Here is an 18,919-nt window from a genome sequence, read left to right on the forward strand (position 1 = left end):
CAATGGGTGACACAGCTTCTGAAGGAAGCCCTGGAGCTGAGTGACAGAGCACTGTGTCAGTCTCCCACTGTCCTGGTTGATGCCAACATGAAGACTGGTTCACTCACCCCACTCTAAGTGGACTTCTTTGTGCTTTGGTCTACCCAAAACCCTCGGTGGTCGGCACTGACCTGGTGCAAGGCTTAGTGTGCGGACAGGGAGACTTTCAGAACACTGCGGGAGAAACACCGGAGAGACCATTGCTTAGTTACTGTGAATCGATCACACCTTAGCTACCAGGCTAACTCTATCCCACAATCGTAAATAGGACCAACAGGGAGTTACACACTAGACGTGCGTGCTGGTCTTCAGGAGGGTCCATGTCTGCATGTGGAAGTGTGGGCTCTCACTGCATACAATGCTGGTCATACACAGACAGGCTCTCTCTGATGTCAGATTACTAGAGCTGAGTATTGACCACCATAAGCATACTTATTTTCCTTTACATCAACATTAGAAAGACCCTTCATGAGGAGTCAAGAGAATACAAAACAACTGGATAAAATTAAGAATGATACTCTAAATGGCTGGCCAGTCACAGGAAGGGCAGTACGGCAGGTAAAGGGGGACATTTACCCACCAAGCCTGGCTCTTACATTACAGTAGATCTGCCAAGGCTAAAGTAACTAGGCCTCCTTTGTGAGATCTGGCTCTGCAAAGCTGGTGGTATGAAAGTTGGCCATCTTACGAGAATTGAGGAGACAAGGTGGAGCCAGAGAGCTCCACCTCCTTCCAGGGCATGGTGTGGGAAATGGACCCTATGCCTTCAACTAATGCATGTGCTGTCCCACCCAACCGCTCACATGGCAGGTACCACTGATGCCCTATGGCCTCAGTCTGGATATAATCACACAGGGAGACATTCCGGGCAGCCCCAGGACTCTATAAGTATTCTAACTGAACCCTTATCCTGTGTGTGGAGAGTGTGTGTGTGTGTATGAGTGTGTGTGTGTGTGTGTGTGTGTGTGTGTGAGTGTTTCTGTCTAGATGAACCTCTAGAAACTGAGGAACTGCTATGATACACATAGGCAGTGTGTTTGTGTATGTGTAAAACTCAGGAAAACGTTATCACTCTGCTACTGGCTCACTAGGGACCATCTCTCTTTCTCTCACCATTAATGGTTTCAAATCATGTACAGTGAAAACAACACTTCTATCACCGTGCCTCTCAGGATGTCAATATGACACCCGGACTCTTATCCCTGGGGTACTTTGTATACACTGATTAGATTACACTGAACATGTGAGCACTGTGTGTGGTATAAACTGAGTCTCCTGGTGTACCACCTGGCTGGTCTACAGTCATAATATGTTCTGACAGAGACAAGCCATGGCTGCTGCCTGCAGGCCCTACCCAGGGAATTACTAAACAACTACAGAAGTGGAATTAGTCATCAGATTTATCCTGTTTTTACAATAGTCTCCCAGCAGGTGGCAGTAAAGGACCTTCACAGATGTGTCACCATCCTAGCACAGGCAGGCTTGAAATGATACAGCTCTCCCTTACTTAGTTAATGTAAATCTAACTAATTTTATCTCCCCTATGTAACTGCATGAAGGTCATGTAAGGGTTAAGTCAGTGACAATAGCCTGTACACATCAGATTGTGCATGGAAGGATTTGGGCTTCTGCCCTGTACCTCTAAGTCAAAACTGTTTTTCATATCCAGATGTGATACTAAAGCTGGCTGCATCAACGAGAAACATTTACAACGGCAACATCTTCTGCAGTTACTGACATGGTACTTCCCAATTTGATCAAGAGGCCCACTGTCACACATTGATAGACCAACCTGACTGTGCCCACCGGTACTGATGCAGCATGCGCGCAGTTTGTACAAAGTGCCTGGTTTCAAATGGGTAAAGACATACTCTGTAGCTGATCCACTGTAGGCCACTTCCCATTGACCGGCTGGAAAATGAGATGTACGTAAGTTTAGGCCTTTTGTAATAGCACGACAGTCTCCGTTTGAAACAGCATCTGAGATGAAAACACCAATGGCAACCCAGCATCATCCGACACTAAGACGCACAGAGGCGTTTCCTATCATCCCTCCACTATAACACGGCTGACCACCAAGTCAGGTGTGGGCAGCCATATTCCATGGGAGTTGGCACAGGAGGCGGGTACAGTGTTGCACAGCTGTGAAATGCCATGCTGAGGTGGCCACAGGGCCAGCTATGCAGCAGGTGCTGTCACAGGGTACAGGCTTCCTGTCACGGTGCTGCTGAGGGTGGCCATGAGTCCCTTTACAGACCAGGAGCTTTGGTAAGGGCCTGCTGTGTCCAGGGAGCCTACACAGGAAGCTGTGATGGCGGTGGCAGATGGTGGTAAGACACTTGGAGGGGGCCCCACGATGCTGATGCCCAGTGGGAGAAGCACCTGGAGGCTGTCCTCCACTGCCTGCATCAGCAGCAGGCTGCAGGGATGTCTCTCATTAGTTTGTTTCCACTGATGCCGTTTCTAGTTGACCACTCCATGTGAGCCTTTTACTACACAAGTTGTTTTAGGGAAAACATGTTCACCCTATTCTATTCATAAAGTAGACTCCAGGAATCCCTTCAGCGTCCTGTTAGACGTCCATACTGCCCTCTGGTACTGTGCCTTATTAGGTCCGAATTAGGGCATAGCCCATGGGAATTTAGACAGTGGTGCTTGTACTATGGGCAGACACCCCATTCTGAAGGACAACTGGGATGAACACACATGAGAAGGTCCTGTGAATGACCCCATGTAGCATGTACTTTTGCGAGAACTAGGACACCTGAAAGCCGACGTATACTCTCTCAGTAAGCAACTTGCAGATGCGAACTCCTCTCCTAGGCTTAATTTAGACATTAAATAAGGTCTCTAGTACAGAAACTGATTTTATGTTAAGAACAGCTGTGCCCATCTCAAAGAATTCTCCTATTTCCAGACTAAAATAGTACTTAAGAGGCTTAAAAAAAAAACCAACCCACCTCCAGGTGGTTGTGGTGTCAGAAAAAGCTAGAGACAATTGCCATTTGTTCCCAGTGACTCTCTCTTTTGCCATATGCATACTTTTTTTCTTTAAAGTAACAATTACAGCAGTCGTATTTGTAAAATTTGGTTACGTTTTAAAGTTTTGACAACTATATCATTTTCTATTGAAGTCCAGTGAGTCTTATTAGAAAGAAAAAGCAAGTGTATTTCGAGGGGCCCTAAAGCTTCTCACTCCTTACCCTGTCCCGTTTGAATGCTTCCTGCATGTGTGGTGAGGACGCACGTGCACACTCATGTATGTTGTGGCACACGGGGCTGTGCAGCTGGTCCTCTCTAGTCATTTACACTTGGGTTTCAGGGATTGAATGAAGGCCATTAGACTTGGTGGCAAGCCCCATGGCCACATCTTAATACTTGCAGTGTGACAACTGATGAGAACTCTAACTCCAGAGTCACCACAGAGACCAAATGTGTTCTGTAAGTCTAACATTTGTCCCTGGCCACGGCAAGGATGTCAGGCCGATTACTGCTGACAATTGCCAGACAAAGTGTGTGGCAGTTTAGGGGGAGAAAGCCTCAAATTAATTTACTCTATTAACGAGTGACCATCATTTCAAAATCAATGTAGGAAATGAAACAAAAACAGAAACAAAGATCCCAACTTGTCAAAAGTAGGTACTTCAAGCAGAATGAACCCTGGTGTCTGAAAGACAAAACCATATGCAGGGGTACGGTCGGCTGTAGAGAGCTTGCTAAGGATGCTTAAGAAGGGAAACTAACTGAAGAGGGAGAAAGGGAGGGAGGGAGGGAAGGAGGGAGATAGACAGTAAGACAGACAGACAGACATGCCAATGCTCGGTATGGCTTGACTACACTCCCAGCTCTATCGTTAGCACTGACAGCTGCCTGCCACAGCGACTATAGAGGATCTGACAGCATCAGGATGAGGACTGGGTGGGAATGCATTGTGTAATACAGTTTCCAAAGTGTCACCTTCAGAAGTTCCGTCCGTGATCTCCAGCAGATACTTCAGGATTTCTGAGCCACCATTGTCCTTTGGAGCATCTGCAGAGTAAGTGAACATCAGTGAGGAGAACACTGGGTGTCACTGGTAAGCATCATTACAGAGTATAAAACAACTTCTGCTATATAGCTGTCCTTCTGCTGGAAGTAGGCCAAAAAGTACAAGTCATGATTCTTTTTAAGAACCCTGACCCTTAAAATGTTTTCTTGAGATAGCATCTCATACTTCTGCTCAGGTTGGCTTCAAAGTTTTGGGAGTGCTCCTGCCTTAGTACCCCACCCCGATCTCAGTACTGAGATTACTGAGACTCATACTGAGGTATGAGTCTCCCACACTGGCTCCCTCACTGTGAAGAACTGGAATGTTATCAGGCTGCTATTTAAGGTCATTGAAATACAGGATATAAGAGTTAGCATTGATTTAGTGAAATACACATAAAACTTGACAGGTGCAATGATTTTCCTAAAAATGACATCACGCTGGAGAACTCTGAAGTGACTCTTTAAGAACGTATGATTTTTATGGAAAGTTGAATTATTCAGGCATTTATCTTGTTTTATTATTTTTACTGCATAATTTTATGAGCAATTAGATGCTTTGAAAAATGAGAAGGGTAGAGAAAAAAATGTATTGACAAAATAAATAAAATGTTGGAATGGAATAACTTCACCGCACCTCACTTTTCTCCCAAGCAAACATTCCATCCCCAGGGACCCGGATGCAGTACAGAATGATCAGCACACGCATCCTGGGGGGATGGCTTGGTCCATCACCAGAGCCCCCATGTCACCCTGGATCAATGGTCCACAGACATGTCTACCTGCAAGAGCTTTATCTTGTGAGTATAAAAATACCAGGCAGAATGATTTTGCCAAACTCTATAGAATTCGTGTCTGCCAGCAGCCCACCACCTCTGCGTTCTCGCACACTGAGGGGACTTACCAAGGCCTTGATAGTCCAAAGACTTGTGACGCTTACTTCCCAGGTGTGCATTCGCCACACACACTTCAATAATTACGTGCACAGCAATAATGTTAAGGACAAACCCAGAACAGAGCTAAGGGGGTGACCCAAGGCTGTCCCGGGAGGCAGGCTGCCAGGGCGGCTCCACTCCTACCTACCCTTGTCCTCCAGGGACACCCACCTCAGAGCTCTTTGATGCCTCAATGCATCACGCTTGAGCTTGGTCTCCAACAATGCCTAATACTTTAAACTGCACCCTGTGCACATTACCTTATGGCTCTAACGTTTCCTGTTCTGCCCTTCACTGGCTGTTCATACATATTCTCACAGGACATCAGTGCAGAGCACACGAGTCCTAACCGCCTTACACATGATTACAGGTACTACAGCCGCACAGGGACGTGTTTCCCTGAAGTGACCTGCTCTGCAGAGGTGAGCATCAATGTCTTCCCAGGTTACCTTAGACCATGTAAAAACCCGGAAGCTCACGGGGAGTGGGGGAGGGGGAGGCATACACCAAACAGCACAAAAACAAGCCTCCTACTTTATTGCAACTTAAACGTTCTGTATGTTTAGAAAAATATCTGTTTAGGATTAAATATCCAATTTGAAATCTAATCTCAATTTTAAAGTATTTTATATTAATTTTCATTGATTTTTTTTAAAAAGGTGAGCCATTGAAGAATGAATCATCATAAATTCTCAAACTCAAATTAACAAAGCATTTAAAATAAAGGAGGAAAATGTAACAGAAAATATGAAATAAATGAGATACTCTTAACTGTCCACTAAAGTCTGACTAAGCATTAACCTTTAACTGGCCCTCCAGTCCTCAGGATGCTTCCCACACATGTATAATAAAGCCTCACAGAAGATGTGTTCTACTTGTGCTTGATTTGTCACGGCAGTAGGAGGCCAGGAGACATACCCCACTTGACACTGAAGCCATGTGATGTGACAGGTCCTTTAATGAGGGGTCTGGTCGGAGGCCCAGGTCTGTCGGGGCTGGTTGTACAAACCAGGACTTCACTTGGACAGCTCTTCCCTTCCATGTTAGAAGCAGTCAGCTGCAGAACAACCAAGGACACATGGCGGTTATGGGCTGTGAAGTCTCCTGGGACTTGGTACCACTGCAAGGTTAGACATGGATGGACAGAGTGACACATATCCAACTAGTCACATGTTTTCTTTCTTTAGACTGTTGATGTAATGCTTGTGATCACTTATTTTACTTAAATTTGGTTATTAACAATTAAAAATAAACCCAAAAGGTAGGTTTCAGCTAAAGACATCTGTAGATCCTTACAAGAGGAAATATAAGCCTAGGGTAGTGGTACAAGCAGGGAGGTTTAGGCAAGATGACTGAGTCTAGGCTATGTAGCAAGTGCCAGGCACTCCTGGAATAGAGTAGGACCATGCTTCACTAGAGGAGGAGGAAGAAGAAGAGGAGATGGAAGAAGAGGAGGAGGAGGAGGAGGAGGAGGAGGAGGAGGAGGAGGAGGAGGCGGCTGCAGTGGTATGGTATATAAAACCAGCAGTTTCCATCTATTCTGTGCTGTTTGCAGAAAAGGAAATGCAGGGATAAAGTAGACAGAAGTTTATTTATGGAAGAGTCAGATGGTGCCACCTTATGGACAGTGGTAGCAGTACAGTTATGCTCCAGGAGCCAAGATCAGTATTTTTAGCACACCAAGAAACAATTATATTCCTCAAATAGTCAGTCACAACATTCCACTTGATAATTTGACAAATACTGAAGTGACTACATGCCAAATTAAATTACTTAGCCCTAAAATTAGAGAAAGGCAGGCAGAGAATCCTCAGGGTACACAGGAAATAGGGTGCCTTGCATCGAACCAACAAAGGATGCTGTGGTATAGACGGGAAAGCATTGATAGCAGTGCAAGCAGCAGCCTTTACTTCTGTAGCTGTGACATGGATCCCCACTGCAATGTCAGTGGTGGCTGTTTACAAGCACAGGTCACCCAAGCCAGCAGCTCTCAACCTATGGGTCGCGACCCCTCTGGGGATCGAACGATGCCTTGGAGGGGTCATTCATCAGAAACTGCAGCTGTGTGCACCACAATTCATATCAGGAGCAAGGTCACAGTTATGAAGTAGCAGCGAGAAAAACTTTACGGTTGGGGGTATTAAAGGGTCACAGCATCAGGAAGGCTGAGAACCACTGGCCTAAACTGAGGAAGGGATGGAACACAGAAGAGAAAACCAGAAACACAAGAGGAAAGATCAGAGGGCACTGGAAAGCCAGAGCACGTGGTATGAAGCACAGAGAAGGAGCAGCTCTTCAGTGCATGCAGGGACACCGGCACACAGGGACACAGACACAGAGTCCTCTCAGCTGCGCATCAGCCCTTGCTAAGGCAACCCATTACGGCATCTTATGTGGTTTTCTGCCAAGAAACTATTTTCAAATTAAAATATGGTGGGTCCTTGACAGTATCCATAAAGTGCTGTCCATTCTAGGCTCCCCCTTCGGCCTGCAGACTCCATTTGAAATGTAAGTGGAGAGACATCAAAGTGTTGGTGTTAGAGCTCAAGTGAGAAGACTCACCCTGAACTTATACTGTGTGCTTCGTTTGAGATTTTTCACAGTACAGGTTAAGTCCTCTCCAGTGTATTTTGGGTGGAAATGGTTATCCTGAAAAGGCAAAGTCAGAAGGAGACATCGGAATCATAATATCAGAATCATCACATCAGGACCTTGATTCCTGAGAGTCCAGGGTTTTTATACTGTAGCTTCCTTCCTCTTCTCAGCAGTGAGCTGGGAGGCTGGCAGCCATTGCTGAGAGAGTACAGGTGCCCATGGTGCCATGGGCGGCATTCAAAGCCAAATGCAGCTGTCACTTGTCACACTGCAGTTCAGCCTGGCTTTGGGCAACTGTATTATGACAAAGTTGAAAGCACTTTAAACATTTTATTTAACATTAAGTTTGTAATGAGCAAAGCCTGTTGATTGGGAAGCTGACACATCCCAACAGGGCTGTGTGACAGTGGACAGGCCAGGTTGAGCTCATGGTGCTCGCTCTGGCTAAGGGAGGAAGCAGAACTTGGAAGGGGAAGGACATCTTCCCTCCGTCCCTCCATCCCTCCGTTCCTCTGTCCCTCCCTAGCAACCTTCTGTGCATCAGGCTCCCCTCAGGCTCAAGAAAATAGTCCCTGCTAAAAGATGTTCAGAGCCTGGCCCACAAGTTCTTACACATCATCTAAGGAGGTGGTTTAAGAAAGAAAACCCTACACACAAATGGAAGGCATGCTGTGTGGTGCTGCGGGCTGAAGGCATATGGAGGTGAAGGCAGGCTGCCGGAGCTCCTGAGGCCCTGCCACAGCAGCATGGGTTGATGAAGTACAGCAGCCACGAGTGGCTCTCGAGATTCAAACTGAATCAGTTAAAAACTCAGTTCCATAGGTCAGCAGCCAGATTTCAAACGCTCACATCACATGTCCAGCATAAACTATAGGACATTTCTACCACCACAGACACTTCTACATGACAGAGATCTTCCACAGAGTAGAGATCAGAAGGAAACCAGGGGGTGTGAGAAAGGTATCTTCTAGGCCCTCCCTGCAGAGGGCACAGGACATGCAAGCCCATGAGGCCAGGACACAGTGGTATAAGCAACAAGGCCAGTGACAAACTCAAGCACACAGACCTGGGTAGGGGGGAGGGTACTGGGGAGCTGAGCCTCCTCTGTATGGTGGCCAGGTGCCATGGGATTGTGACTGTGCAGCAGGGATCATACCATAACACATGACAGTGACGTCAGGGGCACAAATGAGGGGCTGCTGCACTTGTTCATTCAAGGCAAGAAGAAGGCTGGGCCTAAGAGGCCACCTTACAGTTGCTGTGGCAACTGTAAAGACTGTTAGATTTCTGGGTAATTTTGAAGGAGAGCTTAAGATTTGCTGGTTGATTATATCTGGGGTCAATGGATGACTCCAGCTGAAGAGACCAGAAGCCATTTGCTGAGTTTGGGAAGGACAGGATGACGGTCAGTTAGTAAGGTGTTGTGATGCAAGTATGGTCTGCAAGACTCACGTTCTCATCCTCCTGAATGTCCAGGGTGTAGGTAATCACTTCCTCAGGCGAGCAGCCTTCTGGCCTGCTCCACTGCAGTGTGATCCAGGTGACGCCAGCTCGGACAAGCCGGGGTGCCGAAGGCATCTGGGGGATGTTGCCCAACGTATAGCATACTACCTCCTGGCTGTAACCACTGCAGAGGAATGAGCACAGGAAACATCTGAGGACCATGTCAGGAGTTCTAGCATTCTAAAAGGGTATGCCTCTATCCAGCCTCGCTGGTGTGTGGCGGCAAAGGATCCTATATACAGGAGATATCCCACCAGAGCTTCCAATTGCCCCACTGGGGCCTATGGTCTGCACTTAACAAAGGCATGCCCAGTCTTGAGAGAGTAGGCCTGCAATTTTATTTCCCTCAAAAGCACACCATGGTACCATATTTATCAAGGTAAGAGCAGCGGCTACTGAGGGACTTCAAATGAATGTGGGTACCAACAAGCGACTGTGCTGTTGGAACCTGAGTTTCACAAACAGTTTTCCAAGTCTGTGGGTGCTTCTAATTCACTTAAAAATAGCTCAAACATAGACGCCTTTATCATTCCAACTGTTCCAGTCAGAAAACTCTTATGATATACTGGTTTTCAGGCACTGGGAGGTAGCTCTAAAAACTCTGTGATGCTTCAGAGAGGTTCTCTAAGCTAGGGCCACCGCAGGGCCTACTCTTTAAGATGCAGTCACAAAAGGAAGAGATTGTTTTCTTGATCAAGAGGTACCTAATAAGAACTGACACGTCTATTTTCAAAGCCCCTTAATCAGCAGGCTCCTAGGTTAGGAGTGGGTTTTTTTTTTTTCATTCCTTCTGCAGCCTTAGAGACACCTGTAGCAGGGGCAACCCAGGTTTTCTCCTGCTCTGTGACTTGATCATAATGGCTGCTCAGCAGCCCTTTGTATCAGCAACAGTCACAGAAATGAAAAAGAAGGCTCTGGAGAACAGGCCCATTAAAAGTGAGGTGGAACAGGAGCAGGTGTGTGTGTGTGGGGGGGACAGGCTTCCTTTACAAAGCTCTCCTCCTGACCTCCCTCAGTCCCAGGACCACTAGTGCACTTCACAAGACAGCTGTGAGGAGACAAAAGTCCAGCATGGCTTGCCACCTCAGAGGCCTTCTCCCTCCTTAGGATTCACGCTCAGATGTGTTCAGTGTAGAGGCAGCTTCCTCGTACCTTCAGGATATGTGAGAGACAGCCAGAACCAAGCCATGAAGGGTGCTGGGCAAGAAGCAAAGGAGACGCCATACCTGGTGCCAATGTCGTTCCGAGCAGCAAGCCTGAATGTGTAGCCCATGGCTGGACAGAGCTTTGTCAATTTGCAGTGCTTCTGGCTCCCAAAGAAACACTGTCTGAAACCGCTGTTTCTCTTTCCCTGGAAGAACACAGAGACCACTCATCTAGCTGGAAGTCCCCCAGAGCACTGCACTCTTCACTTATCTGTTAGGCTATTTATCATTAGACTTATTGATTTACTCATTTAAAAACTTAAAATTATTGTGCAAATGAATGGAGGTTTGCTGCGGCATTTCTAAATGCTTACAACCCCCCCAAATTACCATAAGAAAATGAAGGAATTTTAAACAAAATCTAAAATTTCTAGTTTGGATGAATTAAGACACCAGAAGGCAGGCATCCTGAGAGGAACCCATGTTGAACATAAAGCACCCCACAGGGACGCCTCATCCTGAACACAGAGGCCACACAGATCTGCCATAGAGGCCCAGGGCCCTTTGGACTTAAGCTTCCACAGGGTTTTAATTGGCTACATAAGAAAGGTCTTTTCAGACACAGGGCAATGTGGCAGTTAAGAACTGTGGTCACTAAGATCCTTGTCACTTTCGTGGGTGGCCATGGCCAACTGAACATGGAAGAGTCTGAGAGCCAAGGCTTGCACCTTGGAAGAGGCCCAGCCTTTCTCAGGAATCTTCATGCCCCCCAACCCCATCTGTGCAGCTGGACTCCAAGCAGGGTTCTCGTCTCTTCTGTCACAGTGGCTCAAACCCCTGGATACATTACGGCCACAGTGAGCTGTTTGTTTATGGATTCCTAAATATTGGCCACAAGCCTTTGAATCATCCTGTCCACATCCGTTTTCTTCCCAACAGAGTTCAACCACTGCATATGGACTTGAACTTCATTGTCTGATACAACTTGGAATATTGATTGAATGCCTATATATAACACCCCCCACACCCAGACAGACAGACAGACAGACACACACACACACACACACACACACAGAGAGAGAGAGAGAGAGAGAGAGAGAGAGAGAGAGAGAGAGAGAGAGAACTTGGATTCATTCTAAGTTTCTTATGTAGAGTTTTCAAGTTCTTCTGTGTAAAAAGAAAACCTGCCACGTAGGGTGCCTGTCTGTCTGCCTTTTGTCCTGAGGATTGAACCCAGGGTTTCAGACATGACAGGAAAGCATTCTACTGCTGACTCATTCCCAGTCTCCTCAGTCCATTTTATTTTAAGACAGATAGCTCCTCAAGCTGGCCTTGAACTTACGATTCTCCCTCACCAGTCTCCTGAGTTAGCTGGAGTATAGCCTAAGTCTCTAGGCTCAGTCCTACAGTTGGGGTCTCACAGTTCTACATTTAAGGAAAAAGATCACTTAAGCTGGGCCATGAGAGACATAAAAATTCATATGACCAGTTTTCTGAACAATATTTCCACTTGCAAAGCATATTATCTTATTGGTCGATCATGAAAACAAGGAGACACACTAGCCAGACATGGTGGTGCACACCGGCTACTCTAGCCTTCAGGAGCTACAGGCAAGATGATCACCATAAATTGTGGACCAACCTGGTCTACATATTAAGGTGGAAGCCTGCTAGGGCTCATGGTGAGACCCTGTTTAAAACAAAACCAAACAACCTTACATCATTAACTAACAAAGTCACAACAGAGTGGATGTTCTCGTCAGGCCCAGAGACTCCAGGAATATGTCTGAAACTCACAAATTACTTCCTAAAGCAGGAAGCCAGAAGTTTTCATCTAAGCCAATTTAAGAATCTCTTTTCTGTAAGCAGGCTCTGAATAGAGACTGCTAAAACACATTCCAGGTGACATGTAATTAAGAACAAACACACTAGAGCAGACAGACTAAACATAAATACACAGTATTCCAACAGTGTAAATCCCATTTATAATCCACTACCCATCTTCTCCCACTGTCTCCCATGGAAGCCCTGACAGTCTGTAAGATTTTTGTCAAGGGTTCAAATACCTTCAGGTGCAGGATGGACAGGTGGAAGTTAAAAAGCAGAGCATGTTCCAGCATGATAGAGCAAAACCACTGTGAGCCGGTACACTGTTGACTTGCACTGACTTTCACCTTGAATGCTTAGATTGATATAGTAGATTTATCCACGGGAAAACTGCTTATGCATATCAGCATAGTTCCGTCCAGTGTCAGATTACACTACATGTGCTTCCTGTTTGTTCACAATCATCTTAGTGGCAGTGAGAACTTCCTTTCTTCCTCCTGTTTCTGAGCTCAGAGTAAACAGCCCGAGAAAGGCACACCCTGCCAACCAGGCTCTTTTTCCTTCCAAACCTGTATGGGTTTCTCCTCAGTTTCCTATTTCTATGTTTGGCCTCCATTGCCCATTTCTGGTACTTAGAACTACAGCCAGTAAATAAATGTCAGTCTTTTCTTTACTAGTTGGTTTGCTTTACTATGTAAAAGCCATTCTGTTTACAACTTAAGGAGAGTTAATTAACAGAAGGTAGATTTCTCTTTTCAAGGAGGTCACTAGAGAGCTGGAGATGGAAATGTCCCAGGTCCCTCAAGACATTCCCTCTGACATTAAAGAGGAGCAGCCAAGCCTTTTTAGACAAACTATCCAAACTTTCCTTTTTAATTATTTTTCCTTTTATATAGGGTGGGCTTGTGGATGTGACTGCAGTTCTTGCTAAGGCCAGAAGAAGCGTAAGATCCCCTGAGACAGGAGTTACAGGCAGATGTGGGGCATCTGGCGGGGCTGCTGGCACTCAAACTCAGGTCTTCTGCAAGAGCAGTACATTCTCTTAACCACTGAGCTCTCTCTAGCCCCCGAGCTTTCTTTAATAACAACCTCTGAGGTGTGCTATCATGTAGGTAGAACTTAGGAATCTGTAGAAAGATTAAGAACTGACTGAACTTGGACTTAAATTTTAGAAACAATATTTGCCAAGTTTGATCTGGTAATTAAACTTTTCAGAGATCAAAAATTAAAGCTTTTTAGAAGTCATAGAATATAAAGCAAATCCATGAGCAGGCAGGCCATCAAAATATTTCACACAAGAGGAAAAGGTTTTGAATAAAAAGAAAGCATTTATACATGGCAGGCTTTATATTAAAGAGGTACTGGAAAGAAAAAAAAAGACATTTACAAAAGCTATTGCAGTTCCAAAAGGTGCTACCAGCTGAGAGGTGAGGGGGCAGAGAAGCAGAAAGTCACTGGCCAGGTGACCAAAGTCAGGGACATGCACTGTCCTGGGCAGCCCACCCTGCCTAGCCATAGACATAGGAAAACAACAGGACACAACAAATAACATTTTAAAAGACCTTCCCCTCCAAAAGCATATAGAAAGTTTGGGGAATGTTTATAAATCAAGTAGGATCCTGGTTAGTAACAAAATCTACAAACAAAATACTATTTTATATTGACAGAGGTAGATAAAATTAAAAAAAAAACATAAACAGCTAATGCTTTAGACAGAAGATTGACAGATTCCCACAAATCGATGAAATGATATATGAATGCTTATGACTTCTTAAATCAGACATTAAATATGTTCACGCTTTCACTGTCAGTGAAGGTTTCCATAGTGTAGATCATGGCTTTCACATGTGATAGAAGTGTGTCTCCAGATGATTCTGAGAGATATAAGCTATGGCCTGTTTCCTCTTCTAACAAAATCTAAGTAACATAGATTTGCTGGAATGTGTTCTACCTAGAAAACTTATTTTGCATGTGTTTGTGTTTATACATGTACAGTTAGACATATCTGAGTGTGAGTGTGAGTGCTCGGCCTGAGGACAGCCTTGGGTGGTGTGAGTGCTCAGCCTGAGGACAGCCTTGGGTGGTGTTGAGTGCTCGGCCTGAGGACAACCTTGGGTGCTGACCCTTAGGCACTGTCCACCTGTTTTTAAGACGGTTTTTCACTGATCTGGTTAGGCTATCTACCTCTCTATGCTTGACACTGGAAAAATCACAGTTTTTAACCTGGTTTTGGGAGTTGAACTCAGGTCCTTATGCTTAAATGGCAACTATTTCACCTCCTTGGCCCAGGAAACCTTACTTTACCTTTTTCCTTTCCTTTTTCCTTTCCCTTTTTCCCTTTTTCCTTTTCTTTCCTTCCCTCCTTCCCTCCTTCCCTCCTTCCCTCCTTCCCTCCTTCCCTCCCTCCCTCCCCCCCCCCCTCCCCCCCCCCCTCCCTCCCACCCACCCCCCCCCCCCCCATCGCTCCCCCCCTCCCTTCTTTTCTTTTCATAACTAAAGTCAGATTGGACAATGTTGCTCACTAAATGGCCTAATAGAAATGGATAACATCCCTAGGTATTTTACTAACAATCTGGCCAGCCCCAGGCAGCGAGATAGCTGTGGCCAGGCCTAGCTCTGATCTGGGCCATCTTTGGTGTAGTGCAGAGGAGAGTCTAGCAGAGTCCCCAGCAACACCAGGACTGTGGCATGGTGCACCAGCCATGTCAAACACATACAATCTGGAGCAGCAGATGTGAAGACAGGCTCTTCCTATTCTTGGTAGAAAATGAAAGATAAGTTTAAGCCAACTGGAGAAACGAATATGAGGGGCCAAGCCGACACCCCTGGACATTTTGAGGCAGACCTGAGTCTTAAGGCTACTGACCTACTTTGACATGAACTGAAATAACCCCTGCCATGTTCTGACCCGACTTCACTGCCAGAGCCTGTGAGTCAAAAAGAAAGGGACGCCTTTGGGGTTCACTGACTTGCTTCCGTTCATAAACTTGGGCATGCCCCTGCTTGCTTCCACAGCTCACTCTTGAGTTCATCTGAGGGCAGTGTTAATCTTTACTAGAATGTGAGACAGTCTTGAAGTACACACTGTGCAGACCAGCCTTGGGATACTTCACTTGGCTTGGAGTCGGACATTCCAGACCTGGACTGCTTCCTTTTCCAAGTTCTATGATCCCCACTTGCTTTTAGGCTGATAGTGTCAGTTCAGGTGCTGCCCCTGACCCTCAAACTCCTGGTCAAAACTGCTCTCAAAGAAAAAGACTTGGTCTTGTCAGCCGGCTGGCTCCTGTTCACGGCATCTACAGACCGTCCCAATCCTGAGATCCCATCCCCGCTCCCTTTTCTCTCTTTGTGGAAGGAAAACTACACTCAGATCACCCCCTCAACCCTGTGGTGTGTTTCTAGAAGCCTGTTCACCACAAGAGTATCTGCCATGGTTCACCGGGCCTATAGTGCACACCTCACTATCTGAAGCAGGGCAAGCAATTGCTTCTATTTCTGCCCCCACAGCCTAAGGGAGCCACCATCTTCAGGAAGCACAGTGCACAGCTCACATTTGGTTGCAGTCTTGGTGCTAGTGTGCATGTTACACTATGTTCTATGGGGCTCCTGATCTCTGGGGAATGGCAATAGCCTGCAACTTCTTCTGGCCTATAAAATGGTCCAAGCATGGAAAGGTGGGGATCAGAGACTGATGTTCATGGCAGAGCATGACCTACTTCTGCAAACAGTTTTAAGAAGTAATGGTCACTCTAGGGACAACGATCCTTTTCCACAAAGAGTACAGATGCCTTACTATACAGCTTATCTTAAAATGAAATTCGGGGATGAGTCATACATGTAAAAAATTTCAAGCATTGTACTACATTTCTTTCTTACCCTTTCTGCCTATTTAAATATTTCTTCCTGACCTATACTTGAAAATTAAAGTTGGTTATTATAAAAGTTTATGCCTTTAGAAAAGTAATTTATTCTTCCTCCAAATTAAAACAACAACAACAACAACACAAACAAACCAACAAAAAGCCCACTCTGTTGAACCATGGTGAGCAACCTGAAGGAGGCAGAGCAATCCTGCTTCTCAGGGGCAGCAGATAATGGCGGACAGGGGCTGTTCTTCCTGGGGACTGAGAAGAAGCACCCACACACAGTTCTGGTCTTCCAGTTTGTTGAGTTGTGCTGAGGATCACATCTGGGTCCTGCCCTCTTACCAAATCCTTCTTCCCTCCCTCTGTCCCTCTGTCCCTCAGTCCCTCCCTCCCTCCCTCCCTCTCTGTCTCAGTGTGTCGGCATGGGGTGCCCTCCCTGCCTCTTGAGTTCTCTGATATTTCTTCCTCCTGCTCTTCCTTCTCACCTGAACACACAACAACAACAACAAAAAACCATGTTGTGCTGAAAAGTCCATGATCTTGTATCTAACAGCCTGAGGGCACAGCACCTAAACATCCGGTGGTTTATCAAGGCAGTCAATCGAAGCCTAGGACACAGGAAGTGACTTTGGACATGGAATGCTTTCATTCCTATCTGGAAACACAGTCACTCTCCAGGCCTTAAATGCACATAGGCCACTGTCTCCCAGAACCATGGTACAGGAGTGACATGCGGGGCTTCTGCCTCTGTGCTTGGGCATTCACTTTACCATCATGAGCACGCTAGGCATGCTGTGCTGAGAGGAACCCCAGCCCAGCAGAGATCTCTACAATGACAATGGAACTGCCTCAGACGCCCACTGGATCAATGATCCCTTCCAACCATCACTCAGAATTCACAGTGCTGGTCAGCCATTCCCAAGCTGAGTCCAATCCCCACTCCAGGATCCAGGAAAGTCAGTGACTGGATGTTTAAAAGACCCGGGTTTGGTGCCCAGTGCTATACAAATGGGGTATTCGCCTACACCTGTGATCCCTGCACATGGGGGCCAAGGCAAGAGTGTAAAGACAAAGTAGTCTGCCATTCAAGGTTGAGGCCATCTTGTAACACACATGGGTGTCTCAAAAGTAACCACGTTAAAAATGTGACGATTGGAAGCCATTACTGTGGTAACTTGTTCTACAATTCCATACTCTGTATGTCCCTGGTCTTAACTTCAGCCAACTTCTATCGTATGCCTGCACTACAGAGACAGAGGCCTGCAGAAAACCACGGCCTCACATACCAAGTGCTTGAACAACAGGTTCCAATGCCCTAAGCTACACACATTTCCTCTCAAAGGCATCCCATAGAGTAAAGGACCTTTCAAATGGCTCTCAAAAAGTACTGTAGTTGCTGAAGTCATAGTCAAACGTCTAGACAACAATGATTAATCCTTGATGCCTCTTGGGGGCAATGTAGTTACTTCATTTTACAGAATTGCAATTTAGACCAAGCAAAAAAAATTTCTTTTCTCTTTCCTTTTCTTTCTCTTTCTTTCTTTCTTTCTTTCTTTCTTTCTTTCTTTCTTTCTTTCTTCCTTCCTTCCTTCCTTCCTTCCTTCTTCTTCTTCTTCTCTCTCTCTCTCTCTCTCTCTAACAATAGTAAGGATGGAACCTAGAGGCTTATACAAGATAGACGAACACTGTACCATTGAGCTACATTCCCAGTCCCTGGGCTAAGACTTTTTAGCATGCCATTCCAAGGGGTTTTGCACAAATAAAACAGCTTTTCCCAGGACCTCCACTCCTAGGCCAGCTTCTAGTTCTCTGAGAGGACACAATGGGAAAAAGAACCAGGAGAAAAGCCAATTTACAGATGGGGCAGCCGGCTTGAAAGCTTTAGGAGGTACACTAAAAGGGACTTGATTCTGTTTATAGGACCTGACTAATTTTTAAGCTTAAAAATGGGTTTAAAAACAGCAGGTTTCTGTTTGTGTTAATTTGACAAAGAATGTAACAAAGAGATTGAAAACAGTAAGAAATACTTTTTCCGGTAGCTTCTCCTCTACTGACTATCCTGGGGGCAGCTGTCTTCAGTATGTGGAAAGATGGACTTTCTACAAGGGCTGGCTTCTGCTTCAGGAACTTAACACTTCTGGGCTAATTCTACACACATAATTCACGAGCACCCCAATTAATTCAGGCTTGTGTTTGCCTGCCAGAGTAATTCTGTGCACGGTGGGTGCTGTGATGCCCTGGCTAACATTTCCAATTAGCTTGGCATCACCAGTGCTGGAAGAGGGTATGTCCAACAAAACTGGCACCAACCACTCAAGCTGGCTGGTATTTTTGATTGCCTTGAAATTAATAGATTAGAAATGTCCCCTTGTTTATTTTCCACACCATCTTCATTCTTGGCACATGGGAATGGGGTGGACAGCTGAGTTGGCAAACGCTTGCCAAGGAAGCAGAAGGACCAAAGCTGTATCTCAGTCCGTATAATAAAACGGTGCAGTGGCACACACTTGCAATCCCAGAGCTGTGGATGCAAAGACACACAGGTTCCGGGGCTGCCTGAGCTACTTGTCTCAAAAACACAAAACAGAATGGTGGACAGTGCCCGAGGTATGACACCTTCCTCCACACACGGCCATGTGAACACATATACCCAATGGGTGAGCCGAGGGTGCTAGACCCCACAGTGAACGAGCTCTCTCCCCACTGTTCTGACTGTACTTTCCAGGGTGGCTACTGCCTACTATATAAGTTACATGAAGCTGATTGTGGAGTGTCACCTAGGTTATGGGGTGCAGACATGGACCAAGGAACTGAGCTGGGCACTTTCAGCAGCAGTATAGTTTAATGTGATAGAAATTCAACTGAAAACCAAAAGAAATAAGGCTGCACTGGCCAAATGAACTTCTGCCAGGCTCTATGCTATGGTTTAGTCTGCTCATGCATCTATATTTAGACACTGTTCCAGTACTGGCAGACTCTGGGC

At 45.9% G+C, this 18,919-nt stretch overlaps 1 protein-coding gene across 5 annotated transcripts in view; it reads right to left on the minus strand.

The window, feature by feature from the left end:
* Positions 1-18,919, minus strand: part of Fndc3b (fibronectin type III domain containing 3B) — a 291,713-nt gene that overhangs the window by 45,572 nt on the left and 227,222 nt on the right. For 3 of the 5 annotated variants that reach the window (XM_028763211.1, XM_028763202.1, XM_028763218.1), the window contains exons 12-18: positions 10,325-10,449; positions 9,048-9,222; positions 7,563-7,649; positions 5,919-6,057; positions 3,997-4,068; positions 1,832-1,950; positions 108-213 (exon numbers count right to left, since the gene is read on the minus strand). In XM_028763211.1, the coding sequence (XP_028619044.1) occupies positions 108-213; positions 1,832-1,950; positions 3,997-4,068; positions 5,919-6,057; positions 7,563-7,649; positions 9,048-9,222; positions 10,325-10,449 (823 nt within the window). The remainder of the gene's footprint in view (positions 1-107; positions 214-1,831; positions 1,951-3,996; positions 4,069-5,918; positions 6,058-7,562; positions 7,650-9,047; positions 9,223-10,324; positions 10,450-18,919) is intronic. The other 2 variants (XM_028763225.1, XM_028763232.1) reach the window with 2 other exon arrangements.

Source organism: Grammomys surdaster, unplaced genomic scaffold (genome assembly GCF_004785775.1).
Source record: "Grammomys surdaster isolate TR1022 unplaced genomic scaffold, NIH_TR_1.0 62, whole genome shotgun sequence".
NCBI lineage: Eukaryota > Metazoa > Chordata > Mammalia > Rodentia > Muridae > Grammomys > Grammomys surdaster.